Here is an 11,068-nt window from a genome sequence, read left to right as displayed (position 1 = left end):
CTCTCCCCCCAGCCTCCTTGCAATACCTGCCCCTGAAAGAGCAGAAGGAGCTGCTGGGAGGCTGCCCCACCAGGCAGACAGTAGCCAGAATGGCTGGGTTGCTAAGTGAAGCAAAGTCCCAACGATGAATTCCCTGGGGCACCAGTACTGGCGGGAAGGATGGGATCTGCCCAGATAGGATCAGCTTCCTTTCTGGGTCTGAGGCAACTGTTGAGGGGAACCCTATATCACCTGTGAGCAGGAATGGGTCAGGCAGTCCCTGGGACTCCTGCTCTCTGTGGCCACATGGATTGGCCAGGCACTCAGCAGCTGGTCCCTGGACCACCCTCGGCTGGAGAGAGGATGTAAGAATGTTGCCTGGAGCCACTTGTGACCTCCCGAGCTGTCCCACTGTGCCATGGGGTCTGTGGAGTTCTGTGGGAGTACGGCTTTGGCAGCAGAAGCATCCTTCTGGCAGACGCAGGGCAAAAGCCAAGAGTTCACTGAGCTTGGGCTGCTGGTAGGTGAGACACGGAACACTAAGTCAGGATGCCAGATTTCTGGGCAGTACTCTGCTGTTCAACGCTCCTTAACCGTCTACGCTGTCAGCAAATAGTCACTGAGCAGCTAGTACGTCCCAGGGACAGGGGATGCTGCCGAGAACAAGGCACCATCTGTGCCTCACAGGCATTTGGGAAGATCACACGAAACAGAGGATGGGAAGTGGCAAGGTAGAACAGCAGGTGCCGCATAGGTGTCCTGGGAAGCAGAGCACGCGGGTGGAGGGCAGAGCGGCTCTCTCTGGGCTGGAGCAGAGATCTCAGGGACTGCCAGCTACAAAGCAGCGAGGGCTCCAGCACAGTGCCCAGAGTAGGCAGCAGAGGGCAGCAAGGGGCCTGCCTGCCTGGAAAGCAGCTTTTAGTAAGTGATGGCTGGGAAGAGGTGGGGGACAGGGGAGACAGCATTGGAGAGGGTGGGCAATGCGGGGTCTGGGATCAGCCCTCTCGGAGGGGTATGCAGGTGGCACCTCCCTTCCAGCCCAGTGGAGGTTCAGGTGACAGGTGCTCGGCCTTCTGCACCAAGGGGCTTGGCCTTGCCTATCAGTAAGACTGGGAACTCTTTGGCGTGTCCCCGCCCCCACCCCCTCCCATGTGCTGTGGCCCTGGTGTCGGGGAGTAGTTGCTCTGAGAAGGGGCCTGGGGCCATTTTTGTGTGTGTGAGACAAGTTGTGCGGTGCTGGTCTGAGTGGATTTAAGCCATTTACCGCCCCTGGACAGCCCTGAACTCCAGCCTGGTCCAGTCTCCTCCTCCAACTTAATCTCAGAACTTGGCTGCCTTTCTTTCTGGAGGGCAGGGGAATGTAACTATGATGAGCATCTCCCAGCCTGAGCTTCCCACGCTGGCAAGGTGAGTGAGACCCCAAGGCCCAGGAAGATTCCTGCTCATGCAGGAGGCCCCATTCCTGGTTTACCAGCTTGTATCCCACCACATCCTCAGAAAAGAGAGCTTGTGGAGAAGACTGGCTGCCAGGGGGCTGGAGGGAAGGTCTGGGGAGACAGGAGACAGCATGGGCTGCTTCCCCTAGAGTCCCAGTGGTGGCGGCTGGCTGGGCCCAGCCTTGCCAGCAGCTGCAGTAATAAAAGTGGGTGAAGGTGAAGCAAGAGCCTGGCTTCCCAGGTAGATGCTACGTGACTCCTGGCACGTTGAGAGTATGTTTCCTGGGCGACAAGCTGAGCCAGGGACAAGCAAAGGACAGAAGTGTGACAGGAATGCAAGGGAGGGAGGAAGTAGTGTCACTGGCTGGCCAGCCCTGCACACACCACTTCTGTACTCTGCCAGCGCCCTGGGCCTGCATGGCACAGATCCCCAACCCTGGTGGGGGAACCCTGTTTCTCCTTGCTCTTGCTTGGCCAGTGTAGGGGGAGCCCCTGATGGGCCTGGCCCCTCCCCCACCCACTAGAAGCAAGAGGTGGCCAAGCCCTAGGTGGGCAGGCTGGTACCGGGAAAGCCAGGACCATCCTTGCTCAGGGTATGCCAAAGCACTGGTGACAGGGAACTGCTGAGTGTGTCTGGATGGGGGACTCCAGTTCTTTCTCCAGGGCAGCATTTGCCCCAGGGTGAGGGGGCGGCGGGGCTGTAAGCTGCCTTCTTCGGGTGGTCAGAGCCTGACCTTTTTCAGTTCCAGGGGGCTGTGGCTGTGGACTCCTGGAGCAGAAAGGGACTCCCCAGATGCTGCTGCGGGGACTGGCACAGGGAGCTGACAGGGCTTACCTTCCGGGGGTCTGTGTTCTGGACAGAAGCTGCATACGGTGTACTGGGAACACTTTGTCCTGTCACACCCCTTCTCCTGTTACCCCTAGGCCATCTGTTTTTTGGAATGAATGACTAGCAGAGCAACAGGCTAAGGCTCCAGAAACTGCAGGCAGGTTTATGAGGTGGAACATCTCAGGGATCCAGAGAGGCATGCTGCAGGAGCTGAGGGAGATACTCCCCACTTCTCTGACCACCCCCACCCTCCCAGGCAGTGCCCAGTCAGAGCTCTGGGAACCCAGGGACACTCTTCTTTCTCAATGCTATCTGGCTGGCACTGAGGGGGCCTGGGGGAGTGGGGTCAAGCCTACACTGTGGCTTCTGCTTCATCACCTCACCCTTGGCTGGTGGTGCTTGGTGCAGGCCACCGCACAGTGCCGAGGTGGCCCCTGCGTGGGCACCCCCCAAGCAGGTTAAGGCCACCAGACTACATATACCCCAAAAGCTCTAGCTTTGACCTGGGCAGGTGCTGGAGCCCTGAGACGGGCTGAGCTGCCATCAGGGCAAAGGGTGCCTGGTGGTCAGGTCTCCTGTAATCAGGGTGGCCTCTGGTGGGTGGGGCCTGAGCTCCAAGGCTGCTGGGTGTGGAGTGACCGGGGTAGGCCACGGTTGGAGGCGGCCTGGGGGCAGCGGCGCAGCGGGAGCCAGGCAGCCGGGCTGGGCTGGCAGCTGATGAAGGCCTCGGCGCAGTTCTCAGTGCATCACTGGCTGGTCCAGCACCAAAACCTTCAAAGCATTTGCCTTTCTGGCAGGGGCTGGGGCAGAGCTGCGGCTGGGCTGGGAGAGGCCTCGGCGCAGGGGAATAGAAGCTCCAGATCTGCATCCAGGGGCGATTTTCCCAGGCTCCTTCCTCCCACACAGCGGCTCCCTCCCTTGGTTCTGGAGCTGTATCAGGCCCTTCCCGCCAAGTCCTCGTGGCTGCACGACTCAGCCCCAGGCTGGGCTGCTCCCGTCTGGGGAGCAAAAACCAGGGCAGAACCCAGGACAGACAAAGGCTTATTAGCTGCGGCCCAAGTCCCCTCCCACTAAGGACGGCTCTCAGTCTACCAGCTGCCAGAAAAGGGCTATTGAGCTGGAGGCCTGAAAAGGCCACACTTTTATGTGAGCCTGGGCAAGTCTCATCCATCTCAGAGTTAAGCTGCTGGGCCTGGAGCAAAATTTTGCAAGAGAGGTGAAGCACACCAGGATAGCAGGCCACCAGCGAGCCCGAGTGCAGGAAAGAGAGGAGCCTGGCGTCTCCCCGGCCTAGCCCCAACCCCACTCCGCCTGTGCATAGGTGACCCAGCTTCCTCCCCCATGCAACCTGTCACTGGACTTGCTGACAGGAACAAAACGGACTGCTTTGAGTTCCACCTCTTTTCATTTCCTTCGCCCTCCCTCTGGAAGTGGCTTTAATGAGCAGTGAAATGGCTCAAAGGCAATCAGGAGGAGTAAAGCGCCGAGATAATTAAATTGTCTTCCCCTTTCCCAGTGGAACCTTCACGCTCAGGCCTAGCTGCCTGGAGCTGGGGTTTCCGCACCCCCGGTGGGGCTCTGCCCCCACGATGCCCAGGCCTTGTCCTCTGCTGCCTCTTCCCCACCCCCCAGGGTCTTGGAGTGTCCAGATGGAGAGGGGCAACGCCCTGGTGGTGCTGCGCAGCCTGCTCTGGCCCGGCCTCACCTTCTACCACGCTCCTCGCACCAAAAACTATGGCTACATCTACGTGGGCACCGGCGAGAAGAACCTAGACCTGCCCTTCATGCTGTAGGCGGGCCGCCCGTGGGGTGTGCAGAGTCTGAGCAGTATTTTCATAAAGGCGGTGAATCTGGTCGGTCTGTTCTGTGCTGCTTCCCTCCCACCTCCACCTCCATCTGGTGTCCAGGCTGAGGAGAGGCCCAGCTCTAAATAGAGCAAGTGGCAGAGGGCTGGAATGTGCTAACAAGAGAGAATGGTGGGAGGAAACGGCATGGGGGAGGTGACAGCCAGGAGGCCTCTGAGGAGGGCAGCTTTTTGGACTCAGAAGAGAGCTGCACGTAGGCCGGGCAGCCTAACGAAAAGCCAACGGCTGTCAACGAGGAAGGGAACCTGTGTGGCGGTGAGCTCCGCTCGGTGCGCCCACGTGGCCCACCACCAGAGCCCAGTGACTCAATGCGCAGTGACTGGCCAGAAACGGGCTGAGCCCCCCACGCTCCCCAAGCAGTGAGCACACACCCAGCGGGGGAGCACAAGCCTGGTTTATAATATTCCTCTGGACAAAGGGCCAGTGCCCCAGCCCTGAGCCCAGGCCAGTCGTGAGACCACTGCAGCTGCGCAGGGTCGCCTGCCCCATCTGCCCCCAGCTCCCAGCACCGTGGTGCTGCAGGTCCCGGGCACTGGAGGAGACCTGCCACCCCCCGTGCCATCTGCACTGGAGGAGCCGGGCCACCCTGGTGGGATGGGGTGGGAGTGCAGGACGAGCTCAGGCTCTCAGGAGGCCCTGCTCTCAGTCAGTGATACAGCACCAAAGGCCTGCCCGTGTAGGAGACGTTGTCCTTCAGGAGGGGGGACCCCACAGCCATGCGAACCTTGTTCCAGCGGTGGCCTTTGTTGTAGATGGGCTTGACGGAGCGGGGAGACCAGCGGGTCAGGTACCTGTTGGGGGAGGATGGGAGGCAGCCATGAGGGCTGGCAGCCCAGGATGCGGCAGAGACCACGGGCACGGGCCCCTTGGGCTGAAGCTGCACTTAGTCAACCAAACACTTTCACCAGCTTTCCTTTCTTGAGGAGAAGGGGCTTTTCCTGGGAGCAACTGCCCAGTGTGCTGTACACAGATGGGCTGGGCTCTGGCGGCCGCATGTGTGTGTGGCCACGTGCTCGCTTGTCTTTGAGTTGCCAGTGTGTGTGCGTGTATATCTGCTGGGGGAGGAGGCAGAGAAAGAGGCTCCTCAGAGAGCAGATCGGCCCTCTCTGGCCCAGTCGGGAGAGGAGAGGCTGATGTAAGGACTTGGAGGAATCCCTCCCTCTCCCCCACTTGGCTCACTCCGCCACCCCAACCCTCAGGGAACAAGCCTGGGCAGCCACAAACTGGCGGAGGACCCCTGACCCCTGACCCTCAAGCAGGCCATGATGGGAGCCAAGGGTGAGGGCCCATGGGTGCAGACGTAGCCCAGGTTCATGTAATACAAGCGGGGATGGGGAAAGATGGCTGCCGCCCACAGTCCTTTGGCCTCCTTTGGGGATGGCAGGGCCCTGACAGTTCCAGGAAGAGTGGCTCATGCCAGCTAAGACTGGGGTTTACTCTGTTCAGAATGAAATTTGGATCCTATCCAGAGGCCCACCCTTCGTCCTGAAAGCTCAGCCTCCGCAAGGACCAGGATCCTCCCCTGCTTCCACACTAGGTTAGGGCTCAACCCAGTGCCTCTAGAGACCCTCCTCTGAGAAGTTTTAATTAAAAAAATGAATAACGATGGCTGAAAATTTTTAGATAAGAGTGAAAAAGTTAAAAAAAAAAAAAATGAAAAAGTGACTGCTAATGTATACATTTCAACTGAGCTCCCCTGGACCTCTATCTCCTGAGTTCTGAGGAAAGGAAAGCTGTAGGGCTGCACGCCACGTGCGAGGTGGGCAGGCAAGGGCTTCCGACGACCACTGGGTGGCTGTCAGCCCCCAGCAGGGAGGTCTCTGTGCAGTGAACTGGCCCCAGAGCCACCTCTGCTGTGGCTGGTGGTGCTGGGACCTAGCAGGGCCCTATGCTGGTGTCTCCCTGGCTTCAGAGGGGGTGAGTGAAGAGGTGGGATGTGGAAGCAGGCTCCTTGGGATTGAAGATCCTGAGGCACACCAGGCTCTCCAGAGTTGCTGCCCTATTGCACTCCTCCGCCCACCCTGTCCCTCCCACCCTGGAGAGACCCTGGGAAGCTGGGCTTCGGCTGGCCCTGGGCCTAATGCCTGTGCCACAAGGAGCAGGCAGCTGCTGTGGAGGGGCTGGGGCCTCCGGTCAGCTCTCTGGGACCACCCCAGCTCTGAGAACCAAGGCTCCCTGCTAATCGAGCTCCTTCCTCCTACCTCTCTGGAAGGGGCAGGGAAGGAGATGGCACGGCTTGACGATCGTCAAGTCCCTAGTTGTAGCCAGGACTCCCTCTCCTCCCCAGGAGGGCCTTTTGCAACCCCACGAGCCCCCACACGCCATCAATCCTGCATCACACTGATGGACACTGCATATACAGGAGGGAGCCTGGCTTTGCTTCAGAGGCTGAGGGCAGGATGGATTGTGTCCTCAGGCCTGCTGCTGTTTCTTAACACGCTGGAGTGGGGGTGTGCTCAACTCCCAAACGGTCCACAGCATAGAAAGACAAGAGGAAGTTAATATGTCCTGTTCCCCCAGGACTGCTGGCAGATGGCCCAGCTGGCAGCGCAGGAGGTGCAGGTGGAGATGGGCAAGGGGCCAGGGTGCTGGCAAGGAGTCAGTGAAGACCCAGCTCTGGCCCTGCACCCCCGGCCCAGCAATCTAGAGCTGGTATCTGCCTGGCCTTCCATCCTCCATTCCTGGGTTCTGTTGGGGATCAGCCTAGGAGGTTTGCTGGGGGTGGGGGATCTTGCTTTGCTCTACCCAAAGAGTGCAGTTCTAGTGACATTAGGACAGGCTGAAGGAGGGGCCATTGATGGGAGAGAACAAGGAACACCAACATCAATTTTACAGACCTGGATCTACTCTCAGTAAGAGAGTACTGTAGATCTATGAGTATGTAGTGTGGTAATGTCAGAGACAGCTGTTTGAGTGTTAGACAGGAACCTGTTCCTACACCAGAGGGGGCCACCCTGCTCAGGCTGAAAGGCAGATTGATTGATTCTAGGATCTAAAGGCCTTTCTCTCCTGTTCCATAAAACCTCAGGATCTCATGGGATGCCATACGCAGCTGAGCAGGTTGTTAACTGTACAACTCTAGGGAGAACATTCACAATCTAGTCTACATGGATGCTGCCTTCAAGTTTTACAGTATATGATCTGATAGCTCTATACGGTGGCCCTACCCCAGAGAGCCCTCCCATTTCTATTTCTAAAGTCTCATTTTGCCCTTTAATAACCCCAGTGCTATTACTGAAAGTTTGTAGAACTGCTCTGACATTCCCATAGCAACCCAGTATGATGTCATAAACAGAGGATTAGCACATTCTAATGCCCAACCAGCAGATCTTCTTACCCTTGTTACCCATGGGCTAAGTGCCCTGCTGGGGAGGGACAAGGAAGGACGCTGAGGCTGGCAGAGGGAGAGTAACAGAGGCGTGCACAGCGGTGGGACTGATGGGGTGGTGGGGTGGCATTCAGGCTGGAAGGGACGGAGCGCTCCAGCTTTCCTGAGCTGCAGGATGAGCTCCAGGAGCTGGCCTCCCTAGCCCAGGTCTGTGTACCTGTTGAGTCGGGGTCTGGTCTTTGGAACAAATCCTTCAGGAAGCTTGGGCCTGTGATTTGGGAGCAGACCTGAATGGAGGGAAAAGCATTTAAGAGGATGGTCTCTGCACTCCCTCTGCAGCTCTGGGGACTGAACAGAAAGCCCAAGGGGGTAGGAGGCTGGCACTGGGGGGTGAGTATAATGCAGTCTCTGGACACACACTGCCCTTTTAGGAGGGGCTTAGAGGTGTGGAAGGTGTAATGGTGCCCACAGCCCCCTGCCCCCTCTGCCCGAGGGCCCTTTACCTGCTCGGTGGGCCATCTTCACACACTCCTCTATCTTGCGGTGCTCTTCCTGGCACAGCCCAGTGATGCTCCGGGGCAGCATGCCCCCATGTGGCCGGATGAACTGACTGAGCAACAGAACATCCTAGTGGAAACGGAAACAGGAGAGGAGGATCGTGTGGATGGGTGCCGGCTGCCAGGGAGCCAGGGCCAAGTGGCCTGCAGGGTAGGCTGTTGTGGCTGGCATTGTAAGGGGCTGACACCACCCTGAGAAGCGACCTGAGACCATTCCCTCCACACAGAGCTCTGCACTCAGGCCCGCTGCCTCCACTGCAACAAGTTCAATCCCAACTTAGCAAGATTTCCTGGCCCCGTTACCAACCCCAAGAGTTCTCAGCTCCTCTATGAGACAGTCTTCCGACAGACCTGGTGAGAGAAGGGGAACTTTTCAAGAAGGTTAACAAGCTATCATGCACCCACAGTATCTCTCCTGGTGATGAAAGTGTGTTATCCTCTTTGGGTGACGTAGGGGGTATGTTATGTATTTACACACAGGAGGGAAGACCTGTACCATTTCCGCCCCCAAAGTCTACATATGACAGGCTACACACCACAGCCCAGAAGACATGCAGAGAGCCCCTCCACCTTCTGCCATGCCCTCTGAACGAAGCGCCAGGCAGCAATAAGCTGAGGAGGATGAGGTCAAGTTGTAAAGTTAAATCCCACATCTTCTACACCCCCTGTCCCCAGATGTGAATGGATTCCTGGGCTTCCTTTGAACCATCAGACTGCTTTGGATGAGTCAAGGAAATAATGATAAACAAAGCCAGCATCCAGAGAGACCAAGTCCACTCCCAACTCTCACAGGATGGCAGGGGTTAAAGAAAAAGTCTCCCACACCACCCCCAGGGGCCTGATATGCCTGTCTCCACAGTCCTGGTCCTCACATGGATTCGCTGCCCTGGCAGGCGCCTCGCTGTATAACTGTAGATTTGCTTTAATCACTGGTCAGCTCCTGGGGGACCCAGGCCCCCAATTCCCACCCCTGTAATCCTCAGAATCTGATGAAAAAAACTTGGACTGGATTATCTGGGGATAATACACGGGGCTCACAGCCCCAGCACTGCCCCCACTGCAGGCTGCCAAGGAGGCTGACAGCTCTCTGCAGCTTAGAGTGGCGCTGTCCTGAGCAGAAAGGGGTGAAAAGGAAAACAACTTCTCCGGCCTTTACCTTGGAGGGGATTGGATTTCTTCTGCTGCATAAACAGAGCCAAGTCCATTTCCTGGAAACGGCTGGTAGGAAGAGTACCCCGCAGTGGTCACGCAGGTGTGGGTTCCCCTCCCCATCCACAGCTGGGATTCTAGGTATGGCCAGGACCCTACAAACTTCCATGTCCAAGAAGCTGAGAGCACTGCCTGTGGCCTGCAAGTTCCCTGTTACTCCAAGTGGCCATCAGCAAAAGGGCGGGGACAGGGTGAAAGAACACCTCCGACCCTGGGGTGGCGTGAGGCCAAGGCTCCCAGCCCAGGAGATTAGTTGAGTTGTTCTGTTCAGATCCCATGGGCATGTGGCCTTTCCTGCTCTCACCACCTGACCGGGATCTCTGCCCTTAGTCATCCCATTCCACAGAGGGGTACAGGGACAACGTGCAGGTCAAACTGGCCCAAAGCCTGCATCACCTGAAACCTAAAAATAGGGTGCTTAATGTCACCAGAACTCTGAAGGACAAATATGTACTTCTCCAGGGCTGTGTCCATCCCCCAGGCCTGCCCCATCTCCAGACATGATGCAGAACAGCAGCTGGGACTGGCGGCTCTGCCTGGGTTTCATACCCCAGAGTGCATCCCAGCTCTGCTACTTTCTAGCTGTGTGATCTGAGGCGGGTGCATTAACTTTGCCATGCCTCAAATTGCCTCCTCTGTAAAACAAGGATGAAAACAGTACCTACTTCACCGGGATATTGTGGAAACAAAGTGAATTATGCCCCTACTGTTGTTTGCCCTCATCATCTCTCCGTGAAACGACAGCTCTAGAAGAGCTACAGCAAACAGGGGTTCCTGTAGCTCCAGTGTGGGAAGAGAGTGAAGTGTCCCCAGATCACAGCGAGGACTCTCAAGACACGCCCTCATTACACAAGGAGGAAAACCAAACCCAGACTCTGATTCTATCCCTTGGGAACACAGCCCTACGAGACTGGGCTCTAGGGCCCTGGTGGTCTGAGCTGCCTGCAACCAGACCAGGAACTGAGTCAGGGACTCTCCACCCTGGCTGCACATTAGAATCACCTGGGGAGCTTTAAAAAATAATGATGGCTGGGCTCCATCCCAGGCCAGCAGAATCATCTAGGCGTGGGGTCTGAGCATTTTTAAAGCTCCCCTGGGACTCATGTATGGCCAGCGTTGAGAGCCGCTGGACACAATGCTTCTGTCTTGGTGGCTCCATGAGATGCCTGTTAAGCCCACGGGGAACAGAAGCTCTGAGAAGCGCAGACTCACCTCATAGCTATACTTATGCTTCAGGTTCCAGCGGCAGATGGGGCATTGGCCGGAGGGGTTGGGGGGATTTGGACTTTCCTTGGGAGTCCCTGTGATTCGGCCTTCAATCTAGGAGGCAGAGAAAGAGAGCTGATGAGGGGGGAGAGTTGTGTGGAGACCCTGATCCTTGAGGAACCCCCAAAAGCTGGTGAAGCTTCCTCTCTAGGGGTCTCGGGGGAGCAGCTAATGGGCCTCTCTGCCTGAACACAGCTGCTGGACACTGGGTCTCAGGTGGCCACAGAGCTGGGCTTGGTGACCTGTGAGAGTAACAGAAACTGAACTTAATGCTGGTGGCAAGAGAAGAGGTGTGTTGTATCTGCTGAGTGCTAGCTTTCCATCCTCAAAAAGACAAAAGCTCCAGAACTTTATGCTTCCTTCTCCCTGCTTTGGGAAAAAGTAATCCATGCACATGGTAAAAAGTTTCAAACTGCACAGGGATGTGGAGTCCAGAGGAAGTCTCACCCCTTATCCCGCATATCGTTCTTAGCAGAAACTGCAGTTTCCAGCTCTAACAGAGGTAAGTCTACACCAGTGATTCTCAACCAGGCACGATTTGGCCTCCCAGGGGACACCAGACAAGGAAACAATTCTGATGGTCGCCACGGGGGTGGGGT

General features: G+C 57.1%; 2 protein-coding genes across 3 annotated transcripts in view; one reads left to right on the top strand and one right to left on the bottom strand.

Moving 5' to 3' along the window:
* RSPH9 (radial spoke head 9 homolog (Chlamydomonas)) overlaps window positions 1-4,095 on the top strand; it is a 13,552-nt gene extending 9,457 nt beyond the window's left edge. Inside the window, exon 5 of the mRNA XM_010863113.1 lies at window positions 3,877-4,095. Coding sequence (XP_010861415.1) covers window positions 3,877-4,037 — 161 coding nt within the window. The 3' untranslated portion in view covers window positions 4,038-4,095. The remainder of the gene's footprint in view (window positions 1-3,876) is intronic.
* The window catches only part of MRPS18A (mitochondrial ribosomal protein S18A), a 17,352-nt gene continuing 9,927 nt past the window's right edge, over window positions 3,644-11,068 (bottom strand). Inside the window, exons 1-4 of one of the 2 annotated variants that reach the window (XM_010863115.1) lie at window positions 9,151-10,388; window positions 7,941-8,064; window positions 7,655-7,724; window positions 3,644-4,900 (exon numbers count right to left, since the gene is read on the bottom strand). In XM_010863115.1, coding sequence (XP_010861417.1) covers window positions 4,756-4,900; window positions 7,655-7,724; window positions 7,941-8,064; window positions 9,151-9,312 — 501 coding nt within the window. In that variant the 5' untranslated portion in view covers window positions 9,313-10,388 and the 3' untranslated portion in view covers window positions 3,644-4,755. Of the gene's footprint in view, window positions 4,901-7,654; window positions 7,725-7,940; window positions 8,065-9,150; window positions 10,389-10,415; window positions 10,524-11,068 lie in introns of those variants that run through there. The other variant, XM_010863114.1, reaches the window with a different exon arrangement.

Source organism: Bison bison, unplaced genomic scaffold (genome assembly GCF_000754665.1).
Source record: "Bison bison bison isolate TAMUID 2011002044 unplaced genomic scaffold, Bison_UMD1.0 scf7180017864487, whole genome shotgun sequence".
Lineage (NCBI taxonomy): Eukaryota > Metazoa > Chordata > Mammalia > Artiodactyla > Bovidae > Bison > Bison bison.
This window is presented reverse-complemented; position numbering and strand designations above follow the sequence as displayed.